The sequence below is a fragment of the Eucalyptus grandis genome, chromosome 3, assembly GCF_016545825.1.
Source record: "Eucalyptus grandis isolate ANBG69807.140 chromosome 3, ASM1654582v1, whole genome shotgun sequence".
Lineage (NCBI taxonomy): Eukaryota > Viridiplantae > Streptophyta > Magnoliopsida > Myrtales > Myrtaceae > Eucalyptus > Eucalyptus grandis.
In genome coordinates, this window is record NC_052614.1 from 4,538,583 (window position 1) to 4,558,786 (window position 20,204).

The following is a 20,204-nucleotide window of genomic DNA, read 5'->3' on the forward strand; positions in this document are numbered from 1 at the left end:
TGCCATCAAGCGCCCTGGCCACCCAGAGGTTATCAGGAGTCCAAAAATGCTTCCGGGCAACGAAGACCTTGAGAAATTGTGGCACCGCGCTCTCTCGCGCCCTCTTGCCTCTCCTGCCCAAGGCACATCTCCAAGGGGGCGTGCTCGAACCCGAGGAGCCATTCCTTAGCGCCACCCTGGCCCCGGAATCAGTCCTTGGTGTAATCCTGGACATCCTTTCTAAAGCTAAGTCAGCCTCGGCCCCTTGCTGCCGCTCCATAAACAGAATCATCAAGAGATGCGGGCCGTTCGGGCTGTTAGAGAGGCATGTGGCGTTCCAGGTGGTTAGCGCTACCTGTAAAGGCTACGGCTATTGATCCGGTTCCTTTTGCCTTGGTTGTAAGCATTTGTGATGGAAGTCTTTGTGCCGTTTCTGCGAAAACTAATGGCAGATTGTTCATGTGGACCGAGAATTAAATTAAGGTTCCATTCCTTACTGTGATCATTTTGCAGATGCTCTTATCGTGTCGTTCAATATGCCTAAGCAATTCATTCTTCTATTCTCCTCCTTTCCCCAATAATTCCATCGACCTCTCTTGCCGCCAAATTCTTGGCTGCGGCAAGTGAAGATGTGGATCACCAAGTGATACAAAAGTAAACTTTGATATTCTAAAATATAAATTCAGTAACTCATTCTTGCCTTCTAAGTGCACCAGTCTGCAATTTCACACTCTGAATCAAATTGGTATGTTGCGACATAATGGGAATCAAAGGAAAGCTCAAATTTTTCATCCTCTTTCTAAACCGAGACCACAAATTGTTTAGGCCTTCAATGATGTAAACACGAGAGGAACTTAAACTGTCGACGCGCCAAACAGGCTCATCAGGTTGAGGCTGGATGAGGAACTGCATATATAAGCCAAATGACTTGTTCAGGCCAGGATCAGTGCCTTGTGCTGCTTGCTTCAAGCTCCCATTCAGACTAAGTATGGAAAAGCTCGAAACGAATATCTCCCTGCTCCTGCTCAATCCATCAGGTTTGACATTCTAGCCATCAAAGTCACCAGTCCCTAGGGCTGCATATTTGCATGCAATGCCAGGACCACAACTTTGGCAGGCAGAACCAGGAAGTATTTCAAAATGCCTGAATGACACAGTTAACTACAACATAGGTAACCACCCTTGTCTGGACAGAGTTCACAATTACAGAATCGGGACTCCTTAGAATGGGATACAGCCATCTATGCATCAATCGACTGGTACAATCCCTAAAATCGCACCATGGAAACGGTTCAACAACCGTTATGAGTCGATGCGGGTTGTATCAGCTGAAACTGATGCGGTTTGCACAGACGTTTTTGCACATGATAAGATTCTGTTGGGCATTTGTAATTTGCAGGCACTAGGCCAGAAACTTCTGTATCTTTAGAGCCTATATCTGGACTCCGTGCAGGGTTCTGCTCACAGATGGCTCTTGGAGCATTTGGCCAAAGCAAAGTCTCTGTAGCAAATTTTCCTCGGCTGATATCACTGAAGGAATCATCGAATCGAATTAGTTTGCAAGCAAAATCACACAAATGCATATACGTTGCCTCTGCCTCCAGGAGCCACTCCCTCTCTCTCGTTCCCAGACTGTTGCCCAACGGTTGCATCCCAAACTCAGATCTGTGGCCTCTGCCTCATCACCTCCAGGAACCAAACTCCCTCTCTCCCGCTCCCAAACTGCTGCGCCATGAAGCACGGTCTGGTTCAAGCCCTCGAGCAACTTGTTCAGAGGAAAGAAAGGTCTAACGAGGACTGCCAGCCCCAATTAGGAATTATCTGATGCACATAAACCCAGCCTCTGATGACACTCTTTTCTGTATTTATCTTGATTTATTTATCATATTCAGGATTAAGTTCTGCTTAAATTTCTTTACGATTGAGATTTGTTCAGGACTGCCGGTATTGTTTTGTGCAATTACAATGGTTCTGGCAGAAGCCGACAGACAATTGCCTTTGTTGCTGTTCTCGTAGGATAGGCTCGATCATATACTTGCTGGAAGCGACCGGCTTGGTGAACCCTGCTCCTCTCGCATCTGTTCTTTGGTCGGATGAGCAACTTGAATCTGCTGTGAAGCTCGACTCCATTGTCACAGTAATAAGCTATTAATGACATCTTACTTTGTTTTGCAAGGATCATAGTACAATCTCTCTCTCTGGTAGCATGGGCTTGTGTGGTGTGTACCTTCTTTGCCTGCATGGCGGCTTGTCCACCGGTGGTGAAATTGCCATAGCCATATCGTGTCTTGGTGTGTTCTGTCTGCTGCTTTTGGTAATATATAGGTATGCTGCATAAGAAGGGGGAGGCATTAGGATGAAGTTGCCCATAGCCATTTCAAGGCTATCCAATGGCTAAATCAATGAAAGATACTTGCTTTCTCAAGAAATGGATGACATGTTTTTCTGAATAAATTATTTATTCCTTTGTACAAGGGCCATCAAACTCTTTTCAGCATCCCAAGATTAATGAATTGAATGATTCAAAGGCATTAACAATGTAGGGTCGCACCATACATTGTCGGAGGCAGAAGATAACAGCACAGTCATTGCTTTGCTTAAAGCAAATGGATGACATGTTTTCTGAATATATTATTTATTCCTTTGTACAAGGGTCATCAAACTCTTTTTAGTATCCCAAGATTAATGAATTGAATGATTCAGAAGGCATTAACAATGTAGGGTCGCACCATACATTGTCAAGAGGCAGAGGAATGATTCATAAGGCATTAACAATGTAGGGTCGCACCATATATCGTCAGGAGGCAGAGGATAGTAGCACAGTCATTGCTTTGCTATAGGCCACGTGTTCGCTTGGTTGAGGATCGGTTGAGGATCTCGAGTTCGGACTGATTGAGTCCGATTGAAGATAGTTCACAGGCAATAAGGTATTCGTTATCCTTTTGATTGCTGATATAGTCGAATAATATTGGACCTCGAACGTTCGGGTAAGTTGTTGGAATAGAAATGCTGTCTAGGCGATTGATTTCATTTGAACAGTCCTTGCGTTGTTATAGCGTGGGATTACAGGTCCAATTTGCACATCTTGGTGCGGTAGAACGTAAATCCTCAATTTTGGTACTCTTATACCATAATTGAAGAGAACAATTCAGTACTACTCCAAATTCCAAAAGGGTGTGTACTTAGTTAAGAAGCTCCATTCAACATTTGACTTGGTCTGTTCTTACACAGCATGACGTTTGATTACAGCCGGCAAAATTACAAGTTTGAGACATCTATCTCTTCCCTAACGAGTCACTAATAAAATAACCAACAATACACAAAGAATTAGAAGTAGGACTTTTAACCGGCGCACATCGCGCCTCAATCCCTCCAATATCTCCTCAATGTTCTCCAGTTCATCTCTCAATTGCTCGTACAAATTCCTAATGTTTCTCGGTGTCATCTTCAAGTATTCTGGGCGGAACCTTCGTGACAAAGCAAGGCACGTCGCTTGGCGGCAAACACATTTTACTTTGAAAGGTCAATCGACTCCAGGTACTCTCGTTAGAACAGATCACACCTGCACAATAACACTGTTTTTTTCTTGGAATCAAATTGTCAAAATGAAAATAAAAGTACAAGTAAGCAGATTTTCAATTAAAAAAGGATTGCCCACCGAATATTCAAGCCCAGCCAAAAAGAACAAACAAAAGGCAGCTCCTTTACTGTCAGTTGTATCAGGTTAAAGAGGTCATTTATAAATGTTAGCATATGTAAAATACAATGTGGATCCTTTTCTAACCCTATACATTATGTAATGCATGAATATTATAGGTGAAGCCGAAGTACAAGGAATAAGGCTGTCAACCAAGCAACGGTGCAGCAAACAAAAAGCCAAAAAGAGCAAAAAAATAGTTTTGGGAGAGTTTAGCTCCCCACTTGAGCACTGCACATAGCTTCGCTTTGTCATTTTCTTAACTACTATCACCAGGAAGATTAGTGCGACAAAAGATGCAATCTCCATTTCGACTAATCACCAAATCGGGAGTTAAAGACAACAGATTGGACACAGACTGCATTTGTCTGTAGGCTTGTGAACCAACAAATCAGATCCTACAACCCCACCTCGATCAAAGTAGATGTCAATTGTTATCGCAAGGACATTCTTCCTTTCCAGGAGTCTTAGTTTTTCACCAAGTGAACATCATGGGACGCATTGAATCCATTTCTTTGAACCATGCCTTGTATGAATTACAGTTTTAGCTAGCAGCTTCAGATGAAAGTTTCCAAACTGAGAACCCAATAACTCTGGAACCATAAATACATGCCACCACCACAGACATTCAAGTAGCCCATGATTTGGACAGATCAGAAAACCTCCCCCTACAATCATCAAATCTTCCCCTGCCTTATCACCCTGACTAAACTCAACAGAAAATTTCATATCCAGAAATAACATCATCTTGCAGTCCACCCATTTAATCTGAGAGAAACTAATTCTCTGCCGTAACCATAATCACAGACGATAGAATGCTCTTTACTCCACTATAGAAATTTTCCAATTCCACAAGATTAAACTAAAGCTTCGCAACGCACTCTAAGTAATAAGTCGGTGCCGAGAGGTTCGACATCCTGAACACCCAATACTCCACAAGATGCACCAAACGACACAACATGGGATTCCCAACGATATCATTCGAGAAAATAAAAGAACATCACAATGAAGCAAAACCCAGTTCGGGAATCATCATGGCAAAAGAAAACACAACACAGGAAAGCGTGAGCACCTAATGGAATTGCTCAACCTCCACGATATTCCAGCGACTGATTACGAGTCCATCTTACTCTGCATTGCAAAACAAACGACATTAACAACCATAGACAACTCAAAATCTAAAAACCCAGAAAAAAAAAAAAAAAAAACAAACAAACAAACAAACAAAAAACAAAACAAAACAAAACAAAAGAAAAGAGAGAGAGAGAAGAAATCCCATGTTCACGAAAGTCAGCGAGCGTAAAAAAAGAAAAAAAGAAAAGAAAAATCAAAACTTGGCCACGGTTAGACAGGAAACCCGAACTCGTTCCTTTTGAACCCAGCCAGTAATAATTCTCCGGCAGAGGCTCGAAGAAATAGCAAAAAAAGAACATACTCCGGCAGAGGCGATGGCGGAGGGAGGCGGAGGCGGATCTTAGCTCGGGAACCAGCAGCCGCGACCGGCGGGGGCTCTTGGAGGAGGAGCGTAGCCGCCGACCGGGCCCCTGGAGGCGACGGCGACGACAGGCGACGGCGACGGCGACGGCGACGGCGACAGGCGAGGGCTCTTGGAAGCTAGAGAGAGGGAGAGATTTTAGAGAGAGAGAGAGGGCTTCGCTGCTTGATGGATGGAGAAGACGACGCAGCGATCGATGAAAAGTGAGAGGAGAGACGAGGCAGAAGTTTGAATGAAGAGAGAGAGAGGAGAAACGTGGGACCCGGCCGACACGTGGCCAATGTTTCGGCCGGCCCCACCATGACGTGAGGGGACCCGGTCTATCTTTAAAAAGCTAAAGATTGAAGTCGATGAAATATTCAGAACCTCTCTCTCCCTCGAAAACATTTCCCTCATTTTTCAAGATTTGAATTTTTTTTTTTTTGGTAAAGTTTTCAAGATTTGAATGTTTTATGATACATAAGATAATAATCTTATTTTTATTTCAAAATTATTTTTATTCCAAACTTATTTCTAAAACAGAAATCCATTTAATAAAATTATTTTATTTTTTAATTCCGAAATAGATTTTTACTCTAGAAATTGGTTTTTAATCAAAAGTAATTTTTTTTTTGTTTTTTTGAAACAAAAATGAGAAATAAAAACTCTTATTATTATTTGTTCTCATTACTAGCCAATGACCCATGCGTCACAAGTCGCGATCCACCGCCATCATCTGCCGTAACTCAAGAGAGAGAAATTTTATGGAATTTCTATTTCGATGATAGAAATTTTGTATTGTTATCAAACACGCATTTTTATTTAGAAACCCTTCATTAATAGAAATAGATAAATATATTTATTTTCCAGAAATTAATTTATGACCAGAATGATTATTATTTGCACCACTAAAAAATTAAAATTTAAAAAATATTTTCTTAATTCTTGGAAAGGGTTTTTCTACCTAGCAACATTGAGATCCAACCTTGTCAATAGTTGGCAAGGAGAGGAAAATAAAAAAAATTAAAATATTATTAAAATTGTTTACGTTAATACTAACCATCCATATTCATACCATGTCAACGATGCCTTCAACACCGACTCAAAAAAAAAAAGAAAAAAGACGTTGCCTCCAAGGCTCCGACGGATTAATTGCTATAATTAAAATAAATTTAAGATTGTTTTTTTTTTTTTTTTGATAATTTTGCCAAAATTAGTCCTCGTGCACTCAGTTGCTTTTGTGCATTTTGAGAAAATATTAGATGAATGGATAATAATCCTACCTCTGGTAAGATTAATCGATTGAAGCTGAGCAAACTCGACAAGCGAGCTCTTTATAGAGAAAGATAAATTAATATTAGGCATTTCCTAAAGCAAATTATACACATCTCCAATGTACTCTATTAGAGAAATTGAGAACACTTCCAATCATAAACAAAAATCGAGAAATCATCAGTGCTAGAAAAAAAGATAATAGGCTAGTATTATTAATTTTATTGCAATTGAATTCTGTTCAAAGAACACCATAACAGGCAAGAAAGCAAAAGGACTGCGTTAGTTGAAAATCATATTTTATCACAATTATATAGCCATTTGATCAACAAATGTTTTTATAGTGAAATGGTGGAATTACTATATTTTGTAAGAATTTGGTGCGGGCCGAATCAAATCAGACCGAAACCAGTTGATTCAGGAACCGACAATTCCCTACCGGTACGGTAAGAATTGGGTGAGGGCTGAATCAAATCAGACCGAAACCAGTTGATTTAGGAACCGACAATTCTCTATTGGCACGGCATATGGTTCCAATATTTTGAAACTATAGTTTATCGTGAAACCATTCACTTTTTTTTTTTTTTTTTTTTTGTGACCCAGAAACCCACCGCACGGCGGCGGCGGGGAGTAAACCCTGAGGAGGCGAAACCACCACCCACGCACCCCGGGCAAGACACCACGCAACGCTTCAGCCTCCCTGCTTCGCAGGGGCTTCAAAACTAGGACCTCCTGCGTTGGAGTCCAGCAGCCCCACCATCCACACTGCAACGATGGGTGGTGTGAAACCATTCACTTTTGATGTCCACTAGCACAAGTAAAAATGTGGTCGGACCCCTCCGACACCACCTAGTCGGGTCGAACCCACCGCCCGGTACCACCAAGTATGCGCTCGACCCCTCTAGCACTCGGGTTTATGTGAGGATCCGACAGTGTAGGTCGTATGCGATCAAGGTACATGTTTAAGTATCGTCCCACATGCTTGACAATAAAAAAAAATTAGTGTTACACAGATTTTTTTTTTGTCGAAAGTGTTACACAGATATTGACACACAGAATTGAAGTAAACACAAATTGTAGATTCCTGTCTCCCGAATGTCTGCGACTTTCCCTAGACATTGATGTGGGGGAGAATGCTTTAATTTTCAGTAGCATTACTCATAACACATACAGGCCACATCATTTCGAATATACACAAGGTCTAAAGTCGAAATACGCAGCACCGCTACGTATGTCGACACTCCCATTGAAGGATCGCACGGCTGCTGGAATTAACGTCGTCAGGACGCTGCCGAGGAAGGCAATGCTGTATCATGTATCGCTAGACTAATTTCATATTTCCTACCATCTCCAACAACAAAACGAATGGGGGATAGGAAAACTGTGATCTTGCTCATTATCTTGTTAACCAACCGAGGCTAATTGCAATGAAGTAATGAACACCTTTTCTCTGTAGGAAAACACAATGCACGAGTCATGAATGAATCTGTAGAAGAGGAAAATCAGCAGACAGGCCTTCTTTCAATCTAGAAGCGTCGGCAGGATAACTTACTGAATACAATGTCAATCTCTCTTGGAAAAGTTCTGCGGCTTACTGCTTGCGAAAGCCAACCAGACAACAGTGCCGGTCAGGTAAAAGAAGATTGATGGAGCAAATAATGACAACTGCGTAATGCAATCCCTAATTAGAAAGGATACACTAAGAAAAAAGAGATGTCAAACCGCAATATTTGCGGTGAATGATAGTGAACTTACGCTCCATGAGTGAGTTGAATCAAGGAGGTAACCAGTGAGGGCGACCCCTACGATGCCCGGTACGGCCCCAACAGTATTTGTTATACCCTGAAAAATGTTTGCAGACCATTCGTCAGGCAATACAGTACAGTATAAGTGGACCTTTTTAAACCCATTTTGATATAGTAGGAGTATATCTGTTGAATACCAAGTCATTTGATTAAGAGCAATGGATTTAAATGAGATGGCAGGTTCAGGCGCTTAGAAGCGGAAAAAGAAAAGTTATGCATCCAATAATAAGTTAACTGAGTTTTGTTAGCTCCCAAAATGTATTTCACATGGAACCTGTACTAACTGAAATACAGCTTGTTCTCTAATAATATTTGATGCCCACGCTTAATAGGAGCTCTGGACACAAAGTTCTTATGAAAAGCATTACATAGGAGCTTACCAATAGTATACTTGCGTATTCCGGCGACATATCTTGATGTGTACAGTAAAGACCTGACAAACAATCAACTTATCATAATTCTGAAAACAACAGAGAGAATGAAATAATGATTCCCTTTCATATTGATGGCAAATAATGATTCACTATAGCCAATGTACTGTGCAGAATTTGGTACCTGACAAGGCAAAGCTTGAGAGTGCTAATCCTCCGGTGAGAATTCCTACAACTTCCCAGGGTGCCAATCCTAGATCTATTGATGAAAGGGTCATACAAACTGCTGGAGATAAAAAGGCAATTGTTTGGCAAATCTTTCGCACCTGACCACCCAAAGTAATCAACATCAAAGATTATATCTGTAGCATGTCCGTCCAAGAAAACTGGTGTGCATTTTGTTAAGTAGTACCATTTCCAATTATTTCATTTCATGAAAACATGATATAAGGCTTGGCACAGTAGAATAACAAATACCTTAGTTATTTCCACTCCATTGGCAATTAAATTGTCCGCAAATTGTGATGCAACGCCAATCACGAAAACGGAAGCCAGTGGAGGAAGAATTGAGACCTAAATTTTTTGGACTATATGAGTGGGTGATAATGCAATTTCACAATAGGAAGTAACATCAACTGAAGAAAAATTGTTAAGGATGTACATGAAATCATCAAAACGAAATAGTCAGTTGATAATTTCCCTTGAAAGACTTAGTCAATGGTATTGAGACATGACTATTCTGACTTACCCATGCAGCTTCTGTCAAATTTAGATCCAGCTCCTCACTGCAAAGTAAATATATATTTAGTTTGATCCATGTAGCCAGAATACAATATAGTAAGAATGCATATACTCATCATTTCGGAGGTGATAAACAAATAACAAAACTCAATGCAAGAGATGGATGTCTACATGGATGTCTTTCTCAGACCCTGAGAAATTTTCAGGAAGCAACTAAATTTATTCCAAGTTAGATCATGTTAACCTTGAAGCTTCACAATTGGAAAGGCATTTTCGCCTTTTGATTTGCATCTAACAATTTAGGCTTCTAAGGCTAATCACTAAGTTACAAGGTTGCTATTAAGAAGATCACGTTAACCTTGAAGCTTTGCAAGTGGAAAGGCAATCTTCCCTTTTGATTTGCATCCAACAATTTTGACTTCCAAGGCTAATCACTAAGTTACATGACAGCTATTAAGAAGATAGTCTCCAATTCTACATAATAATACCCAGTAAACACATTGCATACTTCTACAGACTCTTCAAATCATTTGTAGGTCATTCGCAGATTCAGGCTGAGTGGAGCAATGTCAGTACATGCTACCCTAACTTGAAGCCTGCATAAACATCAGTAATACAAGATTGACAATGCTATACCTAAAATACGTAGGAAGCCAAGAGAGGCAGGTATAGTGTCCCCAACTTCCACAAAAATGAACATATATCATTGCCTGAACCGCTTGATTCTCAAAAAATGCCTTCCAGGGCACATCCTATTAAAAGAACAATCATAAGAAGAGAGCTCCGTCAGATAAAAAGATAGAAAAGACAATACGGTTGATCATTAGATAACGGAAGTAGTATGACATGAGAGAGTAAAATCTAATGAAAGTAATATGACATGAGAGAGTAAAATTGACTTTGGTGCTCATTATTAGAATATCAAAATAAAAATGAGGACATTTTTCACATTATCAATGTTATCGTGAGCAGATGATGCCATATGCATTTAGGATGGTTTTATTGGTTTGGTTTTCCTCTGCATTTGCTAGATGCAACTTTTTCTATTTGATGTGGCCTTTAGAGCAGCTCTTCAAGCTGCTCATTTGTTTAATATCTACAGACCACACAAAAGCAGATGGATCTTTCACAGTAAAGTGAAACAAGTGTCATGCAGCTGAGTTTCTAGAAAATATTACCTTCAAATTCCCAGCCAAATCACCTAGAGAAGATGTAATTGAATTATTTGTAGAGATATCCTCTGACCCTATCAAATAGAAGAAAAATGCTCACATGCTAAATCAGATATAAAGCTCCAAATTCAGCAGCCAATACACTGAGTCAAAACTACGAATCATTTAATTATAATGGTCAGAAGAATAGCAACCATGACACATGGATTTTGTATTCCCTGTTTTAAATTGAAGAATGAAAATTTCTCCCAGCAAGACGGTCCAAAAAATGAAGAGTCTTAACTCATCATCCTCAATGAGCTAATAGTAGCAAAATATTCATAACTGTGAAGTCAAGCAAAATGAGGAAATTCTTCAAAAAGTTTATGACTAACAAAAACCTGTTGTCACACTAGGAAGAAGAATAGGCTGTATCATAAGGTGCCTATGAGATTGTGGCATTGTAAATCCAGCTGCTGGATGAAAAAAAGGCTAAAAGCATAAGGTCTTGGAAAGTGCCTTGCCCGATTTGCCTAAGTGAAGAGGCATTGCAAATCACATTGATGTGACTCGTGTTCATCTTACACAATTTGCAGTCTTGTTTTGTCAGCTGCTATCTAAATAATTTTTTGAGTTGCTGATCATTTATAAACAGAAGGAAGAAAAGGAATAAGCATAGGCAAGGTGTGATCATAAGATAAAGGGGAGAAAAGAGGTGAAGCAAAGGGATTAGGATACATTGTGCCAAGCCTTTCATTCCATCATTGTGTATTTAGATGACCAGACAAATTAAAGTAGTTACCAACAATGTACAAAGCACATTTTAACCTTTTCGGTACTTTTAGAACCTACAAAAAGTTTGCTTCATATGGTAGTCTAGCAACATGAAAACAAACTGAACTCACGTGATATTGATCTGGAAGCAGTTGAACCTTCGCTCTCTTCTTTTATTAGCTGAAAACCTGCAAACCTTCAAAATCCATATAACCAAAATTAAAAAGGCACAACTCTGTCAGATCTTCGAGAAGAAAGGACATAACATAAAAGTGTTCTTTCAGCATTCAAACCTGCTAATATTGGGGAAGAAAGGGCAAAGCAAATTTCTCAAAGCAGAAAGCAAAAGAGTTCAAGTAAGCTCCAAGAGTTACTTACCAGCCTATACCCAAAAGACCAAAAATGTAGAAAACAGATTCCCAACCAAAGTTTTGGATCAATGGAGGAGCCAAAAGAAGCCTGCAAAATTGTTCAAGCATAAGTTTCAATAATTAAAGTTTCTCATATAGCATAAACAAAACTTACCACAATGATCAGATTGTCATAATCCATGCAAAATGATATAACCTAGACTGCTTGTCACACTTACATGCAGACTGCAACATTGATCTCGAACACAAATATGGTATGAATATGAATTGGCAGCTTTATTTTAGAACTTCGTTTACAACTCAATTTATTGTACTACTTGAAGATGCAAGTGCTATTGACAGACTTTAGCTCCACAAATGACAATTTATTGGTTCAAGCAATCCTATTGCTCAAAGAGGTAGTCTACAAGAACAACAAAAATCATTAAACATAACTTAAGAGAGTAAATGAACAAGCTTGAACTTGAAATAATTGAAGGAAAAAAACAAAGTAGGATGCCCAGCCCTAATCTTTCAATAAATTAGGGCTTTCAGGTCAATCATCTGTATAAGCATTGCAAGAATGTCTCTTGTTTTTCTCAATCTCTTAGGTCCAAGAGATGATTAGACAGCCATAGATATATGAAGGTCAAAAATTTTGGGCATTGACAGAAGTCGAAGCAAATTTGGGAAAACAATGACAGGCTGCCATGAGGTTACGGGTGATTAGTTAGTTGGATCAATTATTCCTTCAGTTTGTTGGATAATGAAACACCACTGTGACGTCGCATCGACTGATGAACCATTAATCCTCGGTCTTAATGACTTAAAAGAGCTGGAAAAAAAAATTATTTTGGCAGTCCTACTTCCTTAAGGTTATGAGTTTGATGTAGGAACTGACTTCGCTTAGCAATCACATCATCGCAAAGATAAGAAACACAGCCAAGCATCATCCTCCAATTACATACCCTGTAACACTGCCTACACTTAGACCACCGAAAACAAATGCTACTGCTCGAGAGCGCTCTTCCAATGGTATTGACCTGCACAGGTATTTAGAATATATAGACGTTAGAGAAGAAGAAGAGCATTCATCAAGGGAAATGTAACTCCCTTATCAAATGATATTTCAACTAGATCAAAATACAAGGACACTCAACTACTGCTGCATCAAAACACCTAATCAGCCAACCCTGCCTTCTACCTGATGAATATATTTGAATCACTCAAAGAAAGACTGGACATACGGCCACTATTTTTTTTTTTTTTTTTTGGGGGGGCCACATAAAGCCAATGATTAAGAGCCACGAATCAATTTTACAAACAGAGCAATGAATCTGAACAGATCAGCCAGCTGGAAAAGCTTCAGTAAAAAGATCTGAAATGCAAAAAATGCATGATCACTCCCCACTAAGTGAATTTGCCAATATTTCTAGATAGGTCTGACTGAATAAGGTCCATGGATCTAATCTCTTAAAAGCATGTCTCTTCAATTTTAGTCTCCTTTTTTCTTTTTCACTATAATCCCATCAGATTAGTCTGTTCCATCTGATTAAGGGACAAGTGGGTCCTGGTTTACATGCAGGTGTCTCTATTGAGCAGTGTTGAGTGAGAGGTGAGAAGATATTTATTTTCATTTATTTCTGTCCATTTTCACGTCTTAAGGATCAATGGACTTCATGTAACTAAAAAAACAGGGTAATACATGCCTAGCAATAAGATCAGTTGCCGCAGATGGGGAAACACCTTCGCCAATTCCAACCTACAGATGAAAAGTGGAAGATGGTCATCGTTGAAACTGAAAACAGAACAACCAACAAACAATATAAACTGAAATTAGTCATGGCATATGAAATCAAATGAAGATGCCACCTACAAGAGCAGAACTACTTTTCAAAGGATTATATTAAGCACAACAATTAAAATGCAAGTTCTCTTACAGAAACTAGACTTGCTAAAGCCAATACCTCAGAAGCTAAAACAGAAAGTAAGATCATTATGACTTACATACCAAAATTCTAGATAAGACTAATCCAGGCATGAACCCTGCAAGAACAGGAACAAGTGCTGTTGACAATGACCAAACCAATACCCCAAACTTAAGAACTTCACTGCACAATTAAAGAAAAAAGTTAAACACAATTAGCAAGTAAGGATGGTGCATCATTGCATAGGTTGGTACCAACAAGAATAGAATTCCCTCATCCCACTCATTGTGGATCTACAATATAGCCTCTATCAAAGCTTCACTGTCACGTGCATAGAAAAAACAATGAAGTTAGTTATTATTGCTGATAGGGTTTGAGGAAACATGTTTCAAAATATGAGAACAAAGTTGAAACCAGTAGGCAAGTCGGCTGAAGAGAGCCTCAAAAACAAAAGGTGGGAAGGCCGCAGTTATAAGGAAAAGAATTTGAAAGTTTGTCTCAGTTAGACATAAGCTCAAGTTTGCACTTAGTTTCATTAGTTGTCAATCTATGGTAGAGCTTGTGAAATAAAATTGAACAGTTGTCCACTCAAAATGCACTAGGCAGAAGGTAAAATTGATCTAGGTATTAGCATGCAGAGCTAGCAGAACTAACTTTAGTTGACACGTATGGCACCATTGCGATCCATCCTTCTCCTCCAAAAGAAGATTTAGTCAGGTCTATTTCTTGATGGGAGCAGCAAAAGCGCAATCAAGTGCCTCAGCCAACTTTAATGACAATTGAATTGCAATGCTACCCCCAGACTGGATTAATTTCAAATAGCATAAGTCTTTAGGAAGTTAGCATTCATTTGTAAGTTATCTGTTCTTTTCCTCTGTTTCCCAGATGAAAACGCGCCCAATGATTTGCTGATTAAATTAACACAACTTGATCAAAATCAATGCGATTCAAGCAAGGCCTCAAGAACTAACCGTCCACCGAATATCTTCGCAAGCCAACCTCCTGGCAACTGGCTCAATGCGTACCCCCAGAAGAACGACGACTGCACCAACCCGGCAACCGAAGAATTCCATCCGAACTGGTGCGACATTGGAATTATAGCAATACTCAAATTCACCTGCCACACAGCATACAACCAAAAAAGAGTCAATCTTGCTTCACAAAAAGGAAACTTCAATATCACCACCAAGTAAGAACCGATGATCAAACACCGACCTTATCCATGTTACAAATGACGAAAGCCAGAGAAGTAGTGCCAATGAGCTTATATCTTTGCGGCAAATTCTTCCACGGAGGCCACCTCCAATCAAAACCCACTTCCCCTCCTCCCTCCCTCTCCTCTCCCAACGCGCCCTCGAAGCCGGAAACTACCTCAGCCTTCTCCAACCCATCCACCCGAAGTCCTCCTGCGCCTCCGGGGTTGACCCCCTTGGGCCTCTCGCTCTCTTTCACGCCCTGCCTCTCCTTGATGCTGGAAAAGACCCTGAATTTGGCACCGCTCTTCGAAGCTAAGCGGCTCGACCACCGGGCTCCGAACGAACTGGGCAAGAACGAGCTTCGGGTGGCGCTGGGGCAGCGCGGGCCGAAGCAGAGGTTATCGGCTCTGAGCGAGCACCTCGCCATGGATGGATGGTTTTACTTCACTTCGAGAAAATGGGCAAGTCCGAACTGAAGTCCAGAAGGAGAAAATAACGGAAAGGATCGGGCTTTTCTGCTTCCGTTTACGTCTGTGCTTGGAAATGGTCAGGGAAGATGATGGAAGAGGAGGAGGAGAGAGGAGCAGGGGGCGTGGCATTTTGCCTGGGACTTTGCGGGGAGTTTGAGGTGGCCACGGAAGATCAAGATTGTGGCTCTAAATTAAACTTGGGAGGTTCAGAATATTCGATTATTCCTTCTTTTTTCTTTCAAATTTTCTTCAACATTATACACACAAATGATCCTCAGATTTTAATCTAATATCTTATGTGATCCATTAAATTTTAATTTATTCAATGTAGTTTATAAGTATTAACCCAATACGATTCAACTTAATCTCTAAAATACGTTGTTATTCTATTATTTCAAGTTTATGAATAATATTAAATATTTTTAAGTTGACCATATTCTAAAAGTTTAATGATTACATTGAACAAATTAAAAATTTAGGGATGATGTTGCGTAACCATTATATCATTTTCCCTTTTGTTTACAAGAGCTCTAAAATAAACCATTATTATTTCTTTACATGAAAATCTTACTAATAAAGTGGATAAGTTATTGTAATGATAAGTTAATATTCTATATCAAAAAATAACTACGAACATGTGAAAAGTCAAAAAGTTTCTATATCTCGCGTGGCCCCTGTCTCTCTCTCTGTTTTATTTTTTTCTTTTTCTCTTTGCCCATTTTTGTCTTCCTTCGTTTTTGGGCTTTCTGGTTTTTCTCTAAATTCAACCGTAAGGATTCGTTTTGATTGAAGAGCAACGGGACAGATGTTCTTTCGTTCTGTAGAAGGTACATCTTCTTCGCAAATCAGAGTTTTCCGGCAAAATCTTATAGGACATCGCCGCCATGCATTCGACAATCAATTCCAGAAGCACCTCTTTCGAGTAACTCGCGGAGATTAATCTCTCTGCTTAATGCGTTTATCGTTTTCAGGTTTCGAGCCTACCAATATTTTTCCTTATGGGGGTAGTAATGGAATAGACACCATTTGGCTTGATAGATCTTGTAGGATCGTTTCCCATCATTGGAGTATCTTCATTGAAATACTTGACGCATTCCTTGCCAAGAGAGATCCAGAACACTTCCTAATGAGGCTGCTCTTTCGAAACCGTCTTCTTGATCTCTTAAAGATCTTACATGCTACATGCCCTCTACGGGCAAACGGCGAAGCGATTGATATAGACAAAACGATTCACTCCGACCTCTTCAAACAGATGCTGATTCAAATAAACTAGCAGCTTTCCAATGGCCTAAGCAGATAGAACATTGCATGTCACCAGCTATCAAACGATTGCTTCTACAACTTCCCAAAGGCGAAGGCCTTTTCTAATGTCTGATGATCTAGCAGGCAAGCAAGATCACTTGCAAGGATAAGAAGGCGGTGGCTAACCATTAACATCATGCAGGAGCCACACTGGAACGGTATTCAGAATATTTCTAATCCTAGCAAATCTCTTGTAATATATGTAGCGAATTTTTGTGGTGATTGACTTCCTTTAAAATCCAAATTTGTTACAATAAGTTCCATGATGCATTGATAGTTAAAAGTTTTCAAAAACAATGTTAAAAAGCCACATGGTTGTAAATTCATTGGATTATTGCAAGTCCACCTTAAAAGTGAAAATACTGACATCTTCACTATAAGGTGAGTGACTTGTTTGTAAGTCCACCTTTAACATAAATTCTTTTTCAATAATAAAAATATTTTTTATTGACTAATTATCTCAAATGATACAAACGATCATTTAAAAAAAAATTCTTATTTATTCATTTTCCATAAAACAAACGCACCATTAACATGGTTCTTGCTCCCACATGCATTATATCCAGTCTATATTGCTTCTAGGCTGATTATTTCAAGTCTTCTGTGAAGTATACAGAAGTCAGGAACTAATGCCACCGTCTCCATGAAAGAGTAACTAGCTTGAAAACCCGTCCGGTAAAGTGACTCTCTCCTTGATGACGTCATAAATTTTTGTCACCGAATATACAAAAGTTTCAAAAATCGACTATAGCACCTTATGGTTGATGACATCTCACCAGCAAACCATGCATCTTGTGAATGAGTTTGTTTCTTTCGATTGACATGTCGGTACAAGTTTGATGAGTTCAAGATTCTAAATTTAATCAAGGAGAAGTGAAGGCAAACTCTAAATTTAAGTTGTCTAGCCAATCTCACCAGCTAAAGTGACCAGGCAGATACATCAAAATTGAATATATTCTATATTTACTGATAAAATTCAATTAAGGAAAGAAATTTAAACGTGTATGTTGTATAACAACAAGGAGGGGGAGAAAGAGAGAAGGGGAAGGGAGAGCATATGACAATGCTTTTGCATCATATATTGATTGACATATTTGTTTGAAATAGAACAAGAAAAGGCAGAAGTGTCCAATTTACTCTCCTAGATCTCTTCACATTTGTGTTTCTTCCAAAGGATTAACCAGGTCTCGAAGAGAACCAATCCATTTCCGAATTATAAGTACCAACCATGTGTTCTGTATCACCTCGCCTCCCAACCTGCATGCTCATTCCATTTGCAACACGGTTAGAGTCGAAAAACTCTCAAGTTTGTCATCGTTGTCCCAAAATGTCCAAAAGTGGTCCACTGCTGCCGACGAACCGCTTACTGCATATTTTGTCAAAGGAGGCAGTGTTGGTCCGGCCAAATCTTTTCCGATAGCTCAAAAACCAATCATTGATCCGAGTCTACTTTGCTTGGTGTCCTCAACGTGTTCTGGGAAAGAACAAGAGGATGAACTAGAAAAACTGAAGTCTGCTCTTAGTGAATGGGATTGCTTCCAGGTAGGAGGGCCTTTCACCACCTTAACACGAGATGAAAATACTTTCATGATCAAAATATTTTAAGAAAAATGCACCACAAGTCCGATGTGGAATGCAATTGAGTCTCCAATTTTTCAATCAGTTCATTCAGGTTATATACCTTTACGAAGAAGTGCAATCGAGTCATACATCTTTCAATTGATTTAGTTAAGTCATCAACTTAGGCAATTATAGGAACCATTGATCAAAATGTCTTTATTACACTTTCTGAAAAAGGTTTAGGACTTAATTGAATGTTTTTGACTTGATCGCATTCTATACTCAAGACTTAGGATTACCTGTGCCATTTTCCCAAAATATTTTAGTTGTTCTTGTGGTTATACAATTTTCCTGTTTCTCGAGGAAGGTAAGAATATTAGAAAAAGTCGAAATTTTGTTCTCTTAGGCAATAGGAAATGGCATTCCAACCTGCTTCTTGGATAAGGTCCCCGCATGATCCCAAAGGAGTTCTTCGCACTTCCGTGGAAGAGAAGCAAATGTATGCTCAAGATCCGGCTGATCTTGAGGGATATGGGACCGACCCTATGCTTTCCAATGAGCAAGTTCTTGACTGGTCCAAACGTTTAGTCCTTAACCTACTTCCACTAGATGCGAGGAAGCTCAAGCTTTTGCCAGAAGCACCAGTAGAATTCAGGTGCTTTCCTCAGTATCTGTTGTTCTGTTTTCGTCTGTTCTTTGGACAGAGAAGTAACTATTTGGAAGAAAGTACATGAGTGTGAGGTTTTACATATTATTTGCAGCCTACGGTGTTCTTGATGCCTAGTTTGACCGATTAGCTTGCCGTTTTTATCTTGCAGAGAGGTTCTTGCTGAATATTTAAAAGAAGTGAAATTAGTAATAGATCTTCTCTGGAAGGCCATTGCAAGGTCCTTAGATTTGGAAGAGAATTGCTTCTCAAAAAAGTAGGAGACCGAGCATTCACGGCAGCGAGATTTTTTTATTACCCTCCATGCTTGAGACCTGATTTTGTACTTGGTGCAAAGGCTCACTCAGATGGTTCAGGAATCACAGTTCTTTTGCAAGACAAAGAAGTGGAAGGCCTGCAAGTTCTCAAAGATGATTGATGGTTCAGAGTTCCCATAGTTCCTGATGCATTTGTTGTCAATGTAAGCGATCAGATGCAGGTAAATTACAAAAATAAAGTTTGAGCTAATTTATATCTGAGGTAGGAGGTGATTTAACAAGGCAACAACTTGCAATTCTTGTGATCATCTTGAACAATTAGCAACAATAGTTTAGGACAAGGCAATTTAATTAATAAAAATTTGACTCTTTGCTACAATCAAGCATCACCTGTGAAACTGAAAAGGGCAAATCAGTGAACTGCTGTGATGAGAATAAAGAATGTCAACTTGGCTAATTCTGTATTAATAAGCAGGCCCTGCACTTATTTAAAATTTTATATGTGATATTTCAAAGAGCGAAAGGACAAATTTTAGGCCTGTTTGTCACTTTTATATTGGAAGACCACTTTGTCATTAGATTTAAGTTCTCCACTCTGCCATTGGCGAAATTCCCATTGGCATTAGACTTTGAGCCATCCATCATTAATCACTAAAATCTTTACAATAACCTGATGATAAGAATTTAATCGGTAATGGAAACTTCATCTTTCAACGGCAGAGCCAGTACACTTGACATGTTTGCATTTGTTGGCTGTATCTTATATGAATGGTGAGTTGACTATAATCTAGGCCTAATGATGCATCTGAGATAATGAGTAATGGGATCTTCAAGAGTTTACTGCATTGGGTAATGGCGAATGGATGGAATGAAAGGATATCATTGGCAGTGTTTTATTTGCCAGATATTGAAACTGAGATCGAGCCAGATGAAGGGTTGATAAGCGAAGAAAGGCCACAAATGTACAGGAAGCTCAAGAATAATGCAGCCATCAATTTTGAGTGCTTCCAAAGTGGGAGAACAACGTTTGACAAAATGAGACTATGATGTTCAGTCATTTTCTGTGTCTTGTCCATCAAAGGATGTCCTGTCTTCCATACTTGAAAAAGTTTATCATGTGTGTTTCCATAACTCCTACAATAAGAACGTTATCCTCCCCCTCCCTCTCTCTCTCTCTCTCTCTCTCTCTCTCAGTAGACACTATTTCCAT

At 39.5% G+C, this 20,204-nt stretch overlaps 1 protein-coding gene, 1 long non-coding RNA gene and 1 pseudogene across 3 annotated transcripts; 1 reads left to right on the top strand and 2 right to left on the bottom strand.

The window, feature by feature from the left end:
• Positions 1-3,143: 3,143 nt before the first annotated feature.
• LOC104436182 lies at positions 3,144-5,238 on the bottom strand. Its single transcript, XR_001985261.2, has 3 exons — positions 5,112-5,238; positions 4,749-4,807; positions 3,144-3,554 (listed from the first exon to the last, which is right to left on the bottom strand). It is a non-coding gene; the product is annotated as an uncharacterized LOC104436182 (long non-coding RNA).
• A 2,175-nt stretch (positions 5,239-7,413) lies between these two features.
• On the bottom strand, positions 7,414-15,361 carry LOC104436183 (probable anion transporter 6, chloroplastic). 2 transcript variants are annotated; one of them, XM_039310480.1, is made up of 16 exons: positions 14,758-15,361; positions 14,514-14,659; positions 13,626-13,725; positions 13,324-13,376; positions 12,583-12,657; positions 11,643-11,723; positions 11,396-11,460; positions 10,518-10,585; positions 9,976-10,091; positions 9,347-9,383; positions 9,076-9,171; positions 8,783-8,924; positions 8,608-8,660; positions 8,178-8,264; positions 7,975-8,016; positions 7,414-7,872 (listed from the first exon to the last, which is right to left on the bottom strand). In XM_039310480.1, the coding sequence occupies exons 1-15, from the start codon at positions 15,163-15,165 to the stop codon at positions 8,014-8,016; spliced, it is 1,530 nt and encodes a 509-aa protein (XP_039166414.1). In that variant the 5' UTR covers positions 15,166-15,361; the 3' UTR covers positions 7,414-7,872; positions 7,975-8,013. The 2 variants fall into 2 exon arrangements, with proteins under 2 accessions (XP_039166414.1, XP_010047223.2); XM_010048921.3 differs by having other exon boundaries at positions 7,437-7,872; positions 7,975-8,087.
• Positions 15,362-18,486: 3,125 nt separating this feature from the next.
• LOC120291566 lies at positions 18,487-20,041 on the top strand (annotated as a pseudogene).
• The last annotated feature ends 163 nt before the right edge of the window (positions 20,042-20,204 follow it).

Coding starts and splice junctions, on each gene's coding strand:
- LOC104436183 (XM_010048921.3), bottom strand. CDS start 15,165: ATGGCGAGGTGCTCGCTCAGAGCCGATAACCTCTGCTTCGGCCCGCGC. Junction 12,658..13,323: donor GCAACTGATCTTATTGCTAG/GCATGTATTACC, acceptor ATACCTGTGCAG/GTCAATACCATTGGAAGAGC. Junction 8,265..8,607: donor AATACGCAAGTATACTATTG/GTAAGCTCCTAT, acceptor AACATTTTTCAG/GGTATAACAAATACTGTTGG.